Genomic DNA, 13,820 nt, shown 5'->3' on the forward strand with positions numbered 1-13,820 from the left:
GAAATATTACTCCCGAACAGACACACGCGGGGGCTCACTCAGGTGGCTCCTTGAGGTAGTTGAGCTTTGTCAGCAAGGGTCAGAGTGGTGGCCACGGCGGGAGGCCAGGTTCTGATCCATACCCCTCGGCCGGCAGCACACGGCCCAGCTGGGAGTCCCCAGTGACACAAGCTCTGTGATAATACTCCCCGTCTGCCCTGTGCCACGGAGAATGTGTGTCCACATGTGTGTGCAACCAATGTCTGCACACTCACAAGTTCCACGACCCTCTCTGGTGCAGAAAGATAATGAGGTATCTGCTTACTTTATTCTTTTTTCCCTTTCAGTGTGCCATTAACTCAGAAAGCTGAAAGGTCTTTAGTTTCTTTAAAAAAAATTCTTAGTATATTGTGGCCTAAATTCGTCAGTCTCCTTTTCAGGGCTGAATATCAATTGCTTCTACCTGTAATATTTTATAATTCACTATGTTTTTTAAAATTCTAAACAGAGAAGTAAAACAAAAACAAAACAACAACAACAACAAGAACAAAAACAAAACAGCACAAAAACATAAAAATGATACAGAATTTCAAAACAATGTTAGGAAATTAACAATGGTTGTTACGTTACATATTGTTATCTTCCAACGAAGTTGCTCAGATTACCAGATGTAACAATGCAAGACTGATCAAACCATTAAACATTAACTGTTTTCATTAAATCAGTAGAAATTAGTAGTACAATTATCTTAGCTATCTTGTATATATATTTCCCTTCCTTCTTTTCTCCTTTCCCCTACTGGGTTGTTCTTTCCCTTTAAAAAAAAGAGAAACATAACAATGAGACTGAGTTTCAGAACAGGTTAGGAGGACGGATGCCATAGCTGATACACTATGTACTGTCATCTTCCTAGTAGTTACTCAGAGTAGAAGATATATGCATGCTATCTTGTCCGTACAATATTAGCACAAGACTTTCTTCTGAACAAGAGAAACTAGCTGTATAACAATCTTTAACTATCTTGTATGTACACATTTTTTCCTTCTTTCTTTTCTTCATTTCCCCTTCCCCATCCCAGTTTGTCTTTTCTTTTGAACAGTTTCTTCCCAATTCACAATATGTACTGTACATTCCAGATCTTATTTACTTATTTATTTTTTTCACACTAGTGACAAAATATGATGTTTACACATACGGGTCTGATTTATTTCACTTGTGAGTATGGTCTCTAGTTGCATCTATCTACCTATAGAAGACTCCATTTTATCCTTTTTATGGCTGAGTACTACCCCATTATGTAAAAAAAAAAAAAACCCACACCTTTTCCATCCAGTCTTTGGTTGATGGGCATCTGGGCTGTTTCCCAGATCTAGCTATCACAAATTGTGCTGCTATAAACTTGGGTGCACATATATCACTGTGGTATGATGATTTTACTTCAGATGGGACCTCCAATCCCAGTTTCTTGAGGAATCTCCATACTGATTTCCACAGTGGCTACACCAGGCTACACTCGCACCAGCACGGGAGCAAGGCTCCTTTTGCTCCGCAGCCCCTCCAGCATTTGTTTTCAGTTGGTTTTCTGATAGCCATTCTTTCTGGGGAGAGATGGAATCTCAGTGTTGTTTTAATTTGCATCTCTTGCATGAACAGTGATGTTGAACATGTTTTCATGTATTTGTTTGCCATTTGTATTTTTTCACCTGAGAAGTGCTCATGAAGTCTTTGCCTACACCTATGTCTCTGAGCCTTCTACCTACTTTCTCTTGCAGTAGATTTAGAATTTCTATTTTAATATTTAGATCCCTGATATATTTTGATTTTACTTTAGTGTATGGTAATAGATATGGGTCTAGCTTTAGCCTTCGGCATGTGGAAAGGCGGTTTTGCCAGCACCATTTATTAAAGAGATTATCTTTCTTCCAGTGTACCTGTTTGGTTCCTTTGTCAAAGATAAGGTGGCTGAGTATGTTTGGAGATGCATTCACATCTTCTGTTCTGTTCCACTAATCCTCACGCCTGGTTTTTCTTTTTTTTGCCAATACTATGCTGATTTTATTACAGTAGCTTTGTAGTATAATTTCAAGTCTGGAATTGTGATGTCCCCAATTTGCCTTTGTTGTCCAGAATTGCTTTTGCTATTGTAAATCTTTCTTCATTCCAAATGAATTTCAGGAATGTCTTCTCTAGGTCTGTGAGGTATGTTAATAGTATTTTCATTGAGATTGCATTAAATCTGTAGAGCAGTTTTGGGAGTATGGACATTTTCACTATATGGGTTCTTCCTATCCAAGAGTAAGGAACATCTTTCCATTTTCTGATATCCTCCTCAATCTCCTTTTTTAGGGTACTGTAATTTTCACTATACGGATCTTTTACATCCTTTTCTAGATGGATTCCTAGGTATTTCATTTTTTGGGATGCTAACATGAAGGGTGTGCTTTCCCTAATTTCTCTCTCTGTGAGGCTGTTCCTCGTGTGCAGGAATGCTATTGCCTTTTGAGAATCCAGTATGTTTTTAAAGAGGATAGTTTTACATATTTTTCTACCAACTCTGTAGGAAACAACTGGTATCTCCTAAGCCAAGAACTTAAAATACCCCCGGCAACAGAGACTTCTACAGGCAGCTGGGCATCTCTGAGGTTAAAAGTGAGTTTCTCAGTTGCTCTGGCTGCTGTGGTCATGTCCAGCTTTTTTTTTTCCCTGTATGGTGATTTCGCCTTCTGTTTCCTGTCTCTGGCCTTGCCCTCTCCAACCTGCCAGAAATACTGTCATTTTCGGAGCATTTTCTTCTGCCATAGCTCTGCCTAACTTGCTGCCTGGGAGCTATAATCAAGCCACTGCATTCGACACGGGCCCAACAGCAGTCACCCCACCCTGTCTGTCTTCCGCCACAGCCCACAGACTCTGGTCCACAGAGTCTGGGGGAGGCATTAAGTTTCCTGAGCCCCACGTTTCCGTAGGAAAGAGGCCCAACAGTCCCAGCCTGCCATGTCGGGGAATGCCCGGTGACCACGCGGACCCTCACCCCACTCTGCACTGCCTGGGGGCCTGCGGGAAGCTCCTCAGTACAAGGTCAGCGTGGAGGGCGAGAGCGCCCTTCACGCCCCAGGTGGACGCTTCAGAGACATAGTTCCCAGGGCCTCCCAGAAGGGCCTGCGGGATTTCTTAGCGGCTGCACAGTGGTGGCCGGCGAGCCCACGTGCTTGAATTGGCCGTCCCCCCTCCCTGCCCCCTTGTCTGTCCTCCGGGGCTGCTCTCTGGGACCACTTCCTAAATAAACTTCCTGCATGCCTGCCTCGGTCTCAGGCTCTGCTTGCTCCTGGGGAAACCCAAGCTAAGAATGTGAGAATCCACTGAAATAAAAAAAGATTTTATAATACATGTATACACATGCAGGCCATTTTGCTATCGCAGAGCGCTGTAATACGCTCGCTGTACTATACTTGACCTCACAGTGTCTGGTACCCACCTTGACACAGAGGCCTCTGAACAGTGTCAGGCGCTGCAAGGCACCATGAGCCCCAGCCGAACTGCTACCTGGGTAAACGTGTATTCCAAGAGCCCCCGAAGCCACTCCTGTGTACAGCCTGATCCCGCTCTCACACGAGCACCCAGACACCACCACCCAAGGCCGCTGCAGCACGTCATCTGCCCCACACACCTGTGCCCGGCTGCTGCTGAGGGAGGCAGCCACTGCTTTGGGAGGAGATGACCGGAGCTTGCGGAGCAGAGCAGCAAGCTGCCTTCTCAGGTTTTGGATCGACCAGAAGGGACACAGAGACGAAGAGCTGCGGGCACTCAAAGATGCCCCAGCCACACAGTACAAGGGTGCAGTCACTCGCATAGCAAGAGCAGCCACACACCAGTGGGCACGCGTCACAGAGGGGGCATCTGTCTCAGAGAAGAGGACGGCGAGACGAGGCTCACCTCTTCCACTTCACGTGGCCCGGCCAAACGCGTGGTCTCTCCACTACGAGGAAAGAGGCTGGCTGTCCACACCCAGCGACAGAGAGCAGAAAGTCACTCCAGTTACAGACAGGAGAAAAGCAAGAGTCCAGGCAAACGGAGGGGCCCGCGGGCGCTGGGGACGCAGGCAGGAGAGGCCCTGTGAGCCACCTGCAAACACATGCGTGCAGGACCCGGCTTTCCTCTCTCGCAGGGGTGCTCCGCACTGCTCTCCTGGACATGCCTGCGAGGAGACACAACCAGGGCCCACAGGCAAGGGTGCTGCCGGGCACGTTCCTGGGTCAAGGAGCTCACGTCTGGCAGCCACACTCAGCAATCAGGGAACACTTGCTCCGCAACGAGGGACACCGGCATGTGACCTCTAACCCACGGTGATATGGCCGGGGCCTCCCGAGAGGGTGCCCCGGGACGACGGCTCGCCCTCAACACACACCCCCGCCCTTTCCCCTTTTATCTCAGCACCCCCCGAACACTGCTGAGAGCGCAGCCGCTTAGGCAGCAACATCTCCAGATTAAAAAAATAAGAGCAACAAAGCTCCGCGAGGAGGAGGAGGGAAGCCCAGCGCGGGCCCTTTCTGTCTGGGGACCTCAAACCATGCTCCAGAGTTTCCTCAAGACGGAGAACCCAGAACATTAGGTCAAAAGCCTTCCATACAGAATAGCCCTGGACTTAATAATCTTGCACTCAAGTTTTCACACTAATTATAAGAGCCAATGTTTTGCTGCTGTTACCAGGCTGCGTACGTAGCAGGGGTAGAGGCTCAGTATCCCAAGCAAACACGAACCCAACCGACACTGTTGGATTTTAAAATAAACGAACAAACCAAAATGTTTTTGGTATCGAAATGCAACCCGAGACACAGTGTCCTTAGGAGGAGGGTGTGAGCCCAGGAGGGACAGCCACATCGGGGGTGGCTGCTGGATGTGGCCGCGGCTTGGGTGTGCCCCCAAGCTGCATGCACGGGAATCTCTATCCCCAGTGTCGGAACTCCAGGGGGTCACAGGACCTTCCAGGGCTGCAGCTCAGGGAGGTCATGGGGCACTGTCCTCTCAGGACTCTCTTGTGGGTAGTTCTCACAAGGCAGTAGTCGTGAAAGAGCCAGACCAGCCCCTCCCTGCTCTCCCTGGCTTCCTGCGTCCCATGTGAGCTCTTCCTGCGACACGAGCTCCGGTGTGGCTCTGTCCATCAGGATTTCATGTGGAAAGAGTCCTCCCCAGAGCTGTACCATACTGTTCAGACTTTCAGCCTCTCGAACTGTGAGCTAGAGAAACCTTTGTTCTTTACAAAGTGCCCAGCCCCAGGAATGTTGTGACATCAGTGAAAAATAGATTAGTGATGTCTGTGACGCAGTGGAGGAATCTGGACTGGATTGCACTGGCCAGGGTGCAGGGAGTGGCGTGGGCGGCAGAGTGGTTAAATTTGCTTTGGCTCCTGACTCTGAAGTGCAGGCAGCAGGAGGGTGGGGGCTGCATCAGGACCCAGACCCAGGGGTGGCAGGAGGAAGGGGGAGCGGGGGAGGCCACAGAGGTAGAAAAATGTCTCCTGTGTGCTGTGTGAGTGCGAGAGAGACCTAGCACTTGCAACATCTTATTTATAACTGAAACACTAGAGAGAAATGTTTCCAAGGAAACCTCAAACTATTTGTTACTTTTCTAGGAAAATTAGTTTCCGCAGATGGACAAAAACTAATTAAAGAAAGGGGTGAGGACACTAGCTTTATTTAAATAGAAATGATCTCTTGACCAGCATCTACACTTGGTGCAAGACCAGCCTCAGTCCCAAGCTGGGGACATTTTTCACACATGCTGTGTCCTCCTCTCCTGAGCCAATTACAGGAGACTTTTCTTTTGTATGAAAAATACGGGTGATCGTTATAGTGTGAAGGGAGAGAGCCAGAGAAGCACTTTAAGGTGTACTCACTGGCACAGTGGTCTCAAGAATGGACTTATTTTGATTATTCAAAATGTTATGGGAATAATAAAAACCCCAGAGTATTTTATGTCCGTATTTACAGACTGCAGTGCATATTTTATATGACACATACACAGTAGTGCCTCGGTTCACAAACTGAATTTGTTATGCGACTCTGGGTAAACGGTCGTGGCCACGCTCGTACAGAAAGGTGGCTGGATGAACACGAAAGGTCGTGTTCATCGCTCCGTGCAGTTTGTGAATGAGAGCAAAACTTTGCCAAATGCTTCTGTTTGCGAACTAACTTGTGCATGTTTGTGAACTGAGGTACATTTATTACATACGTACATGTCCACACACACCTACGTGCTTTTCAAATATCTTATTCTGGTTGTTAGAGCTCTGCTGTATGGCCAAGCGTTGGAGACTGCTCGGGGTGCAGCTCTTTTCCAGCAAATCAAACAGCACCTAGCAAGGATCTAGGCAGCGACAACCCTACAGGGTTAAATTTGGGTAATTTGTTTGCCACCTGAGAACAGCTCAAAGCTCCACACACTGAGAGCTTACGGTGTCAGAAGAGGCTGTAACGCGTGCATGTGTCCTCTGGCACTGCGGAGGGGCCCTCTCAGAGGCCCTGTGACCACAAGTCACAGTCCCCGCACCGTCAGGAAGGGGATGTCAAACGCTCCTGTGATGAGTGAGTGTGCACCTGCACACGGGAACCGGAGAGACCAGGGCTCAGCGTCTGGGAGCTGTTTCCGATCAGAGCACTAAGTGTGGAGGGCAAGGACGGGCCACATCTGCAGAGGGCAGAGTGGGTGTAGGTGTTTCTGAAGAATGAATGTATTCTTTCTTCTTCTTAAAGAGCAACCACTGTCAGGTCACACTGTCTCTCAGAACATTAGTTCCACCACCCAAGGACAAGAACAGGCTTTTTAGAGCAAGGAAACATGTCTGCTACTTGATGCTTCTGCTTCTGTTCCACCTTTCTCTCAAAGACTTCCATCCATCAGCAGTTGGGCCAGTGTCACACAGAACTTTTACTTTATTTAAATAACATGTCTTCAAAAATTGTACATATTGTGCACTGATACTGTCCACATATATGCTATATGTACGGTATCGCTGTAAGACACATCACACATGTACATGCATGTTTAATTTGCTTCAGTGTAAAATAAACCACACACACACACACACACACACACACACACACACACACACACACACACACAGAGTCATCCTGAATGGCTGACCAGCAGTGATCTGAAAACATTTTGACAATGGATTGCTTTCAGGCTTAGAAAACAAAGTTAAATTTTATTTTTAAAAATTAGGCTGAGGGGCTGGGGATTTAGCTCAGCGGCACAGTGCCTGCCTGGCAAGCACAAGGTCCTGAGTTCGATTCCGGTACCGGAAAAAAAAACAACAAAAAAAAAATTGGGCTGAATGTCTTTTAATGTTCCCAATTCTAATTTTAAATTGGAACTTGACTTTAAATTTTCAAATGATAAACACTCCTCTCACGTCTCTTGACAGCTGTAACCACATTTGACCCAGTAGCTTGAAAAGTGGGAAGGAGGTATTAAAGGATTTATTTTTCTCCTCTAGTTATGTGATTCGGAATGAGAAAAGACAGACTCACTTTCATTTAGCTCTTAAGTACTGAAATCAAAACAAAGGTTATGATTTTTGTTTATATTACTTTGTAAATTATTATTTCTGTGTACGGATTTAAACTTAACTACAACTTGAGTAGACCTTTATAGTTCCAAACTTCCCAGAATAAATATTTCTAAATATTATCTTTGCTGGCTGTTAAGAGTAACTAAGACAATTCCTCTAGATGACATAGCTGTAGCTTTAACCTCAGAAATCCCGCTTCTCCCATGGTGATGGCAGTGGGGTGGTAAGGGTTACAAACGGCTATGGATTCTTTTAAACAGTGATTTCAACTGTAACATTTACAATTTGTCAGAAGGTAAAGCCAAAGAAAGAAGGGACGAACGCATTAAGATCACAGATACTAAAAAGCCTGATCTAATCATGATAAACAGTGATAGGGTGTCAGATTCTTCAAGCTTTAGGGAGACTATACCAGAAGGGATGGCTGCTAAGACTTTGAAATAACAGCACTTGGGCTTTTATAGGGTTTCATCTATTTTGATTCACGTAGCGTAGCAAATGGTTCAACTGCATAATTCCACAAATGGAGCTCTAGGGATTGTCATGCTTCACAGTGGTCTGGGCTGCCTCAGAACCACAGGACGGTCACCAAAGAGTGACCACCACTATGAGGACAGCTGGAAACGGCGGAGGGGAGCAGCAGCGGGGAATTGGCAGGGAGCAAGCAACGGCACCAGCAGTGACAGCGCCAGGCCTGATCCTCGGACCCTCTAACACCAACCCACACAGACCCCATCAGCGGCACCACGGAGGGGCCCTGGAGCCCTAAGCCACCAGAACTCCCTCTTAAAGGTCCTGACACCTCTCAGTACCCGTAGATGAGGAGGCCCAGCACCCGTGACCGGGGGGGACACAGTGCACCCACATCACGGCAGCTGCCTTGTCCTCGTTCCTCAGGGTCTGTGAGGTGAGGAGTGGACCCAGGCAGGGTTAGGGTGGGTGGATCTACAGAAGGCTAACTCCAGGGGAGCCGAAACCTTAGAAGGATTAACCAGCCCCGTGACCTCAGTGAGAAGGGAGGGCCCAGTGCCGGGCCGGGACGGAGAGGAAGGTTCCGGGCACTGCTCCCCTCACCCCACCTTCGAGCCTTCACACTCCCAGGGTCCATCTCCTGCGTAGCGGGGCTGAGCCGGCGGGGCACACAGACACGGGATCAAACCTGCCCACCGTGTGTCCTTCCCACCGCCTGCCCTGCTGCCTGGGGCGGCGTGACCATCCCTGGTGTCACTTTTAGAGACACAGAGACCACATGGGACTTGTCTCTCCTACACACAAAGCTCCTAAGTGGCCAGATGTGGGGTAAAAATAGCACTGAAGTTTACTGCTTATGCTAAGAAATGGAAAAATTTCAAATCTATGGCAAGACATAGGTTTTTAAGTAGCGTTTTTGCAAGAAGGAAAAGATGGCCAATGCTTAGGAGTCAGGCCCCTCGTCACGGGACTAACGCCTGCCTCCCTACACCACTCTTTCCCAGCTCGAGAGCTACGTCCAGGACAACATGAAGAAGCAGATGGCAGAGCTCCAGCAGAACGCCGTGCAGAACCAGACAGCCGCAATGATAGAGATAGGGACGAGCCTCCTGAACCAGACGGCAGAGCAGACGCGGAAGTTAACGGACGTGGAAGCCCAGGTGAGTAACGAGCGCAGGCGGTCGCGCCAGCTTCGCAGGGCTGTGTCCTGAGGTCGTGTGGTGGGATAAGGTACAACTAAGGCTATCACGAGCGGGGAGGAAAGGAATTCGTAAGCGATCGAGAGTCTGTGGGAGTGATGGATGCCGTCGGGGAACGTGGCTTTAACGGGAACGCTGAGCTGCACCTACTCCCTTAAGGACATCAAGTCACCACTACATGATCAGAGCTCCTTCGCCTCGCAGCTCTTTCCTGGACTCATTTCCAAACCCTCAACTTTTTGTGCATTTGGGAAACGAAAATCACTGAGGCAGAGCACTAGGAACTTCACTCTGAAGTCCAGCTCTAGAACCGAGGGAAAACCTAAGTCACCAACAATAACCAGTGCACCAGTGGGCGCGGCAGGCTGCGCACACAGTAGAACACGAGCCAGAGCCCGCGCTCGCCTGGCTCACTGCCGCCCCCGCCTCTGCCGGCCTCCGGTGCTCATGATGACAGGTTCTGGGCCAGCGCACGCAGGCCTGAGTTCTCTCTCTGCATTAAGATTCTGTGACTACTGCTTAATGGCAGCAGACAAGAGAATACGGAATATGAAAATATTAGCATGGCAGCGAAACACGAAAATATCAAAATAGTAAAAACAAAACAAAACAAAGCATCTGGAGTTAAGCTGAACAACACACAGCTTGTGACTGCGAGGACAGCGCAGGGGAGGAGGACAAAGCGCTGCCGGCAGAATAAGCAGAGATGCTCGGCGCGCAGCCTGCGGAGTTGGCCCTCAGGCAGTCTGTTTCTCATTCCCGGTCCCAGCTCCTCTGTGGGCTTAGGGAGTTGCAGTCCTCCTTCTCTGAAGTGTAAGTAATACTTCAAAGAAGTAGTGATCAGCTGTAAACTCTCCCTCCTCCTCCTATTCTTGCACGCCGCGCCATCTGAAAGGCCAAGCGTGCTGGGTGCGGCCAGGTGCACAAGGCCACAGAGATCACAGGTCTAGAGCGGGACATATGTCCTTTCAGTGTGTCTCTAAGACCACTCTTGGGCGCAGAAAGCAGAAGGAAAGTGGTAAAGAATAAAAGATTTTTACAACAGGAAACAACAGGAATGATTTGATTACTACATCTGTCAATAACACCAGAAGAGTTTAGAAACAATGTATGCATATAGTGGATCACAGGTATTAAAATTTGTCTTATTTGTAATAAAAGCTAAAAATGAAAAGATGCAATTTAGAGTAAGTATATCTGTGTATCCATAGTCAGTTAGTAAAATAAGTTAGCAATGGCTAAGTGGACAGTGAAACTGGCTGGAAATCACACTCATTCAAAGATGTCCCATAAATATCAACACGTCTTCTGTTTTCATGTAATAGTAACTAAAAAGTGTTAAGCCTTAGAACAACCATGGAAGCCTTTACCCCACCCGTGTAAGTACTTTTGTTGGGTCACATGATTTTAACAAAAGCTCATTGTGAAATTAAGTATCATAGGATCCTAACAGGAAAATAGGAAAACGGGTAGAAAGGAAACATTCTACACTGTCCGACGAGACACACGGACATGGCTGAGTGACAAAGGACATCATGAGACCGAGAAATGCAAGGCAGATGATAGAGACAGAGGCTTAGTGGGGATGGGAAGGGACCTGCACGAGGGGAGGATAGGGCGGGAGGAAAAGGAAGTGAAAAGGGTTGAGGGGGGTGTGTGTGCATGCCCCACACAGCGAAGGCACACAGTCGTACTTCCCACAGGCATACTAACAAAGAAAAGAGGCTGAGCTATGTGCCCAGTGCACTAGGGGCCAGCTGCCGAACAGTTACGGGCTGTGAAATTGCCTTCATGTCAAAGGTGGAGATTTCTGCTCAGGAGCAAGATTCTTCAGCCCGTCAGAGTGGGAGGCTGTTAAACTGGGCACTGCTATGCGGCTGGAGTCCGAGGCAGATCATGAAAACAAGAATCCAGGAACTGCATAACTTAGTCACCAGCAGACCATGGCCTTGAGCACAGGTCGGCCAAGTGACCTTCAGAAAAGTGACCTGAGGACTCTGCAGTCACCCGAGCTCACGCAGGACCTGTCCACCACCCCCCTCTGCCTCTCTCCTAAACTGTCCTCATTTTATACTTACGCATTAATTAGAAGTTTGATTTTCCAACCCCTTTGAGAAATAACCGACACAGAATATTTGCACCAAAGCAGACGCAGGCCAGGTCTGTACTCCAGTGCCAACCCCAGTGCTGGCCACGGCGTTTCCTCACGGACAGAGACGCTCGCGGCCTAGAACTCGGCCAGTGGGGACTTGGGACCAGGCAGGCGTGAGACCTGCACCTCGGGCCAGGTCGGGGCCCTGCCAGTGACAGCGACGCCCAGCAAACAATGACTCTTTCAAGGACCCCGGTTCTTTGGCACTAACTCTGACTTCCGCGTACACGTGATATCACATCCTAAATCAGCATGACAGGGAGGAAGTGAGTAATGATCCTTCCTGCGAAAAGTCAGCCCAACACCCAAGCCCCTGTCTTCCAGGCTGTGCGAATACAATGGGGAAAGCGCTACTGCACACGTCACAGCGCAGAGGCCCGCAAGCCAGGCTGCGTTTCCACTTTGCATTGACTTTTTATTGTTTCCTAATTGGTTGAAAAGACTTTTAAAATGGGGAAAAAAAAATTAATAAAAGGCTAAACATGCGGTTACAAACTAGGAAATGCCAGGCTAAAAATGAGCTACATTTTTATATAAGGGAGGCATGTAGTTTTTTATCCTTAGTCTACTGACAAACAAGTAAATACGAGAACCAGCAATGCATCTCAGCAGAGGGAAAATATTTTTACTTTATCAACAAATTTTGATCTATGAAACAGAATCATTTTATACTCCCATTTGTCTCGTGGGTGAAGTGATAAAATATGGCAACTAGAGAAAATATTATACTATTTCACACAAACCATTTTCCAGAACGATGAACCACTTTCTAAAATAAAAACAGGGTGAAAAAAGTTTAACACACTTGAGTGTTAGCCAAGATTCTAAGCCTTTTCTGAAAATAAAAACCGTGCCAAAATAGGACATTTGAGTTAATAATGTGTTATGTTTTTCAACAATGTGGAAAATTGAATTAAAAGGAGGGTATAAAATTAAATGTATTAAAATGATAATCTGGAATTTTATCTTGTTCCATGTAGGTATTAAATCAAACAACAAGACTTGAACTTCAGCTTCTGGAACACTCCCTTTCTACAAACAAGCTAGAAAAACAGATTTTGGATCAGACCAGTGAAATAAGCAAGTTACAAGATAAAAACAGGTAATTACACTGCACAAATCTTTGTAATTCAGAAACTGTATACCTTCCAGAGATAAAAGCCTCTCTCGTGTGACTTAATTATAAGCATGGTTTCCAGATAATGAATTCTTCATGCACTGTATACATGTTGGAAACCTTGGAGGAAGGTAGAGGGAAAGCCTTTGTAGAAAAATTCTGAACAAAGAAGTCTAAGATGGTCCTCGATACTGTTTTTCATTCTTTGGTCCCTTAAAGATGGTTGTACAGTAATCCTCCGAACTACCCAAGCGTTATGCATGTTAATGTATAAAAAAAAAGTGCTAGTTCTGTGAAGTAAGTGACACTGGCCTAGACATTCTAATTCTAACTTTACCAAGTTTCTTTGCCTTTAGAGCTTAGGTTCTTCCAATTTAAGATGGTCTGCAGTAGGAAAATTATACTTGTAAGTCAGTATTCATTTCATAATGCACTGCTTCCTCTTAAAGTGGATAAAGTAAAAAAGTTAACGTTAAGTATGATGGCATTAATATTCAGATAAAACACAGGAAGAGAAGTCATGATCAACAACACAAAAACAAAAATTTCCGGTGCCAGGTAGGCACTGTCTTCATAGGCTTGCTCTGGCCAGGGACAGACACGCGAGAGTGACTTACACGCATACACGCTGTGCTCATTTCCTTTTTTTTACACAAGACACACATTTGGAGAATGGCACAACACATCCTTTCCATTTCACAACTTAAATACTTTCAGTCCTACCAGAAGTGATGACCGCATTGTCTCATCATTCTTTACTGTTAGTCAAGAACTAAAGTACAATACAGGAATTCGTTCCGTTCTTTGGGTACCAAGTTGAACTCGTTACTGATTTAGGGTTTTGAAAAACAAAGAGATTTTTCTTCTTCAGATATTTTTCTTTTGTGTTTCAAGTTTCTCTTCTGCACAGGAGGAAATAAAGGTTTGAAACCAATAATGGAAATGTAACAGTCTTGCTAATTTCACTTTGCTCTAATGTTAGGGACGTGTTCAGCTGGTTCTTAGTTTTCTTGTGTAACAGTAATGCTGCCCAGAGCCTGGGACACAATGCCTGTTGAGCATGGTCTAGTCCTGAACACTTTCTCCCACAGGTTTCAAACTTAGTATGCTATAATGATAAACTTACATCAGTTGAATATGCTCACTGTATCACCCAGAGCCATCTTCGTAAATTCTGTTGTCCTTTAGTACCCACAGGAGACCCTGGATAGCAACAGCTATGTGCACTCAAGTCCCTCATAAACAAACAAACATAGAACAGCACTGTATCTACATAGGACCTATATACATCCTCCTGAGTGTCCAGTTGCATTAACATTATTTATCGTACCTGAT

At 46.5% G+C, this 13,820-nt stretch overlaps 2 protein-coding genes across 2 annotated transcripts in view; one reads left to right on the forward strand and one right to left on the reverse strand.

Annotated features, from left to right (window-relative positions):
* Positions 1-13,820, forward strand: part of Angpt2 (angiopoietin 2) — a 53,918-nt gene that overhangs the window by 17,466 nt on the left and 22,632 nt on the right. Inside the window, exons 2-3 of the mRNA XM_005373846.2 lie at positions 9,022-9,177; positions 12,349-12,470. Of these exons, the coding sequence (XP_005373903.1) occupies positions 9,022-9,177; positions 12,349-12,470 (278 nt within the window). The remainder of the gene's footprint in view (positions 1-9,021; positions 9,178-12,348; positions 12,471-13,820) is intronic.
* Positions 1-13,820, reverse strand: part of Mcph1 (microcephalin 1) — a gene marked incomplete at its 5' end in the record, with an annotated part of 129,748 nt that overhangs the window by 13,835 nt on the left and 102,093 nt on the right.

The sequence above is a fragment of the Chinchilla lanigera genome, unplaced genomic scaffold (genome assembly GCF_000276665.1).
Source record: "Chinchilla lanigera isolate Chin_1 unplaced genomic scaffold, ChiLan1.0 scaffold00002, whole genome shotgun sequence".
Lineage (NCBI taxonomy): Eukaryota > Metazoa > Chordata > Mammalia > Rodentia > Chinchillidae > Chinchilla > Chinchilla lanigera.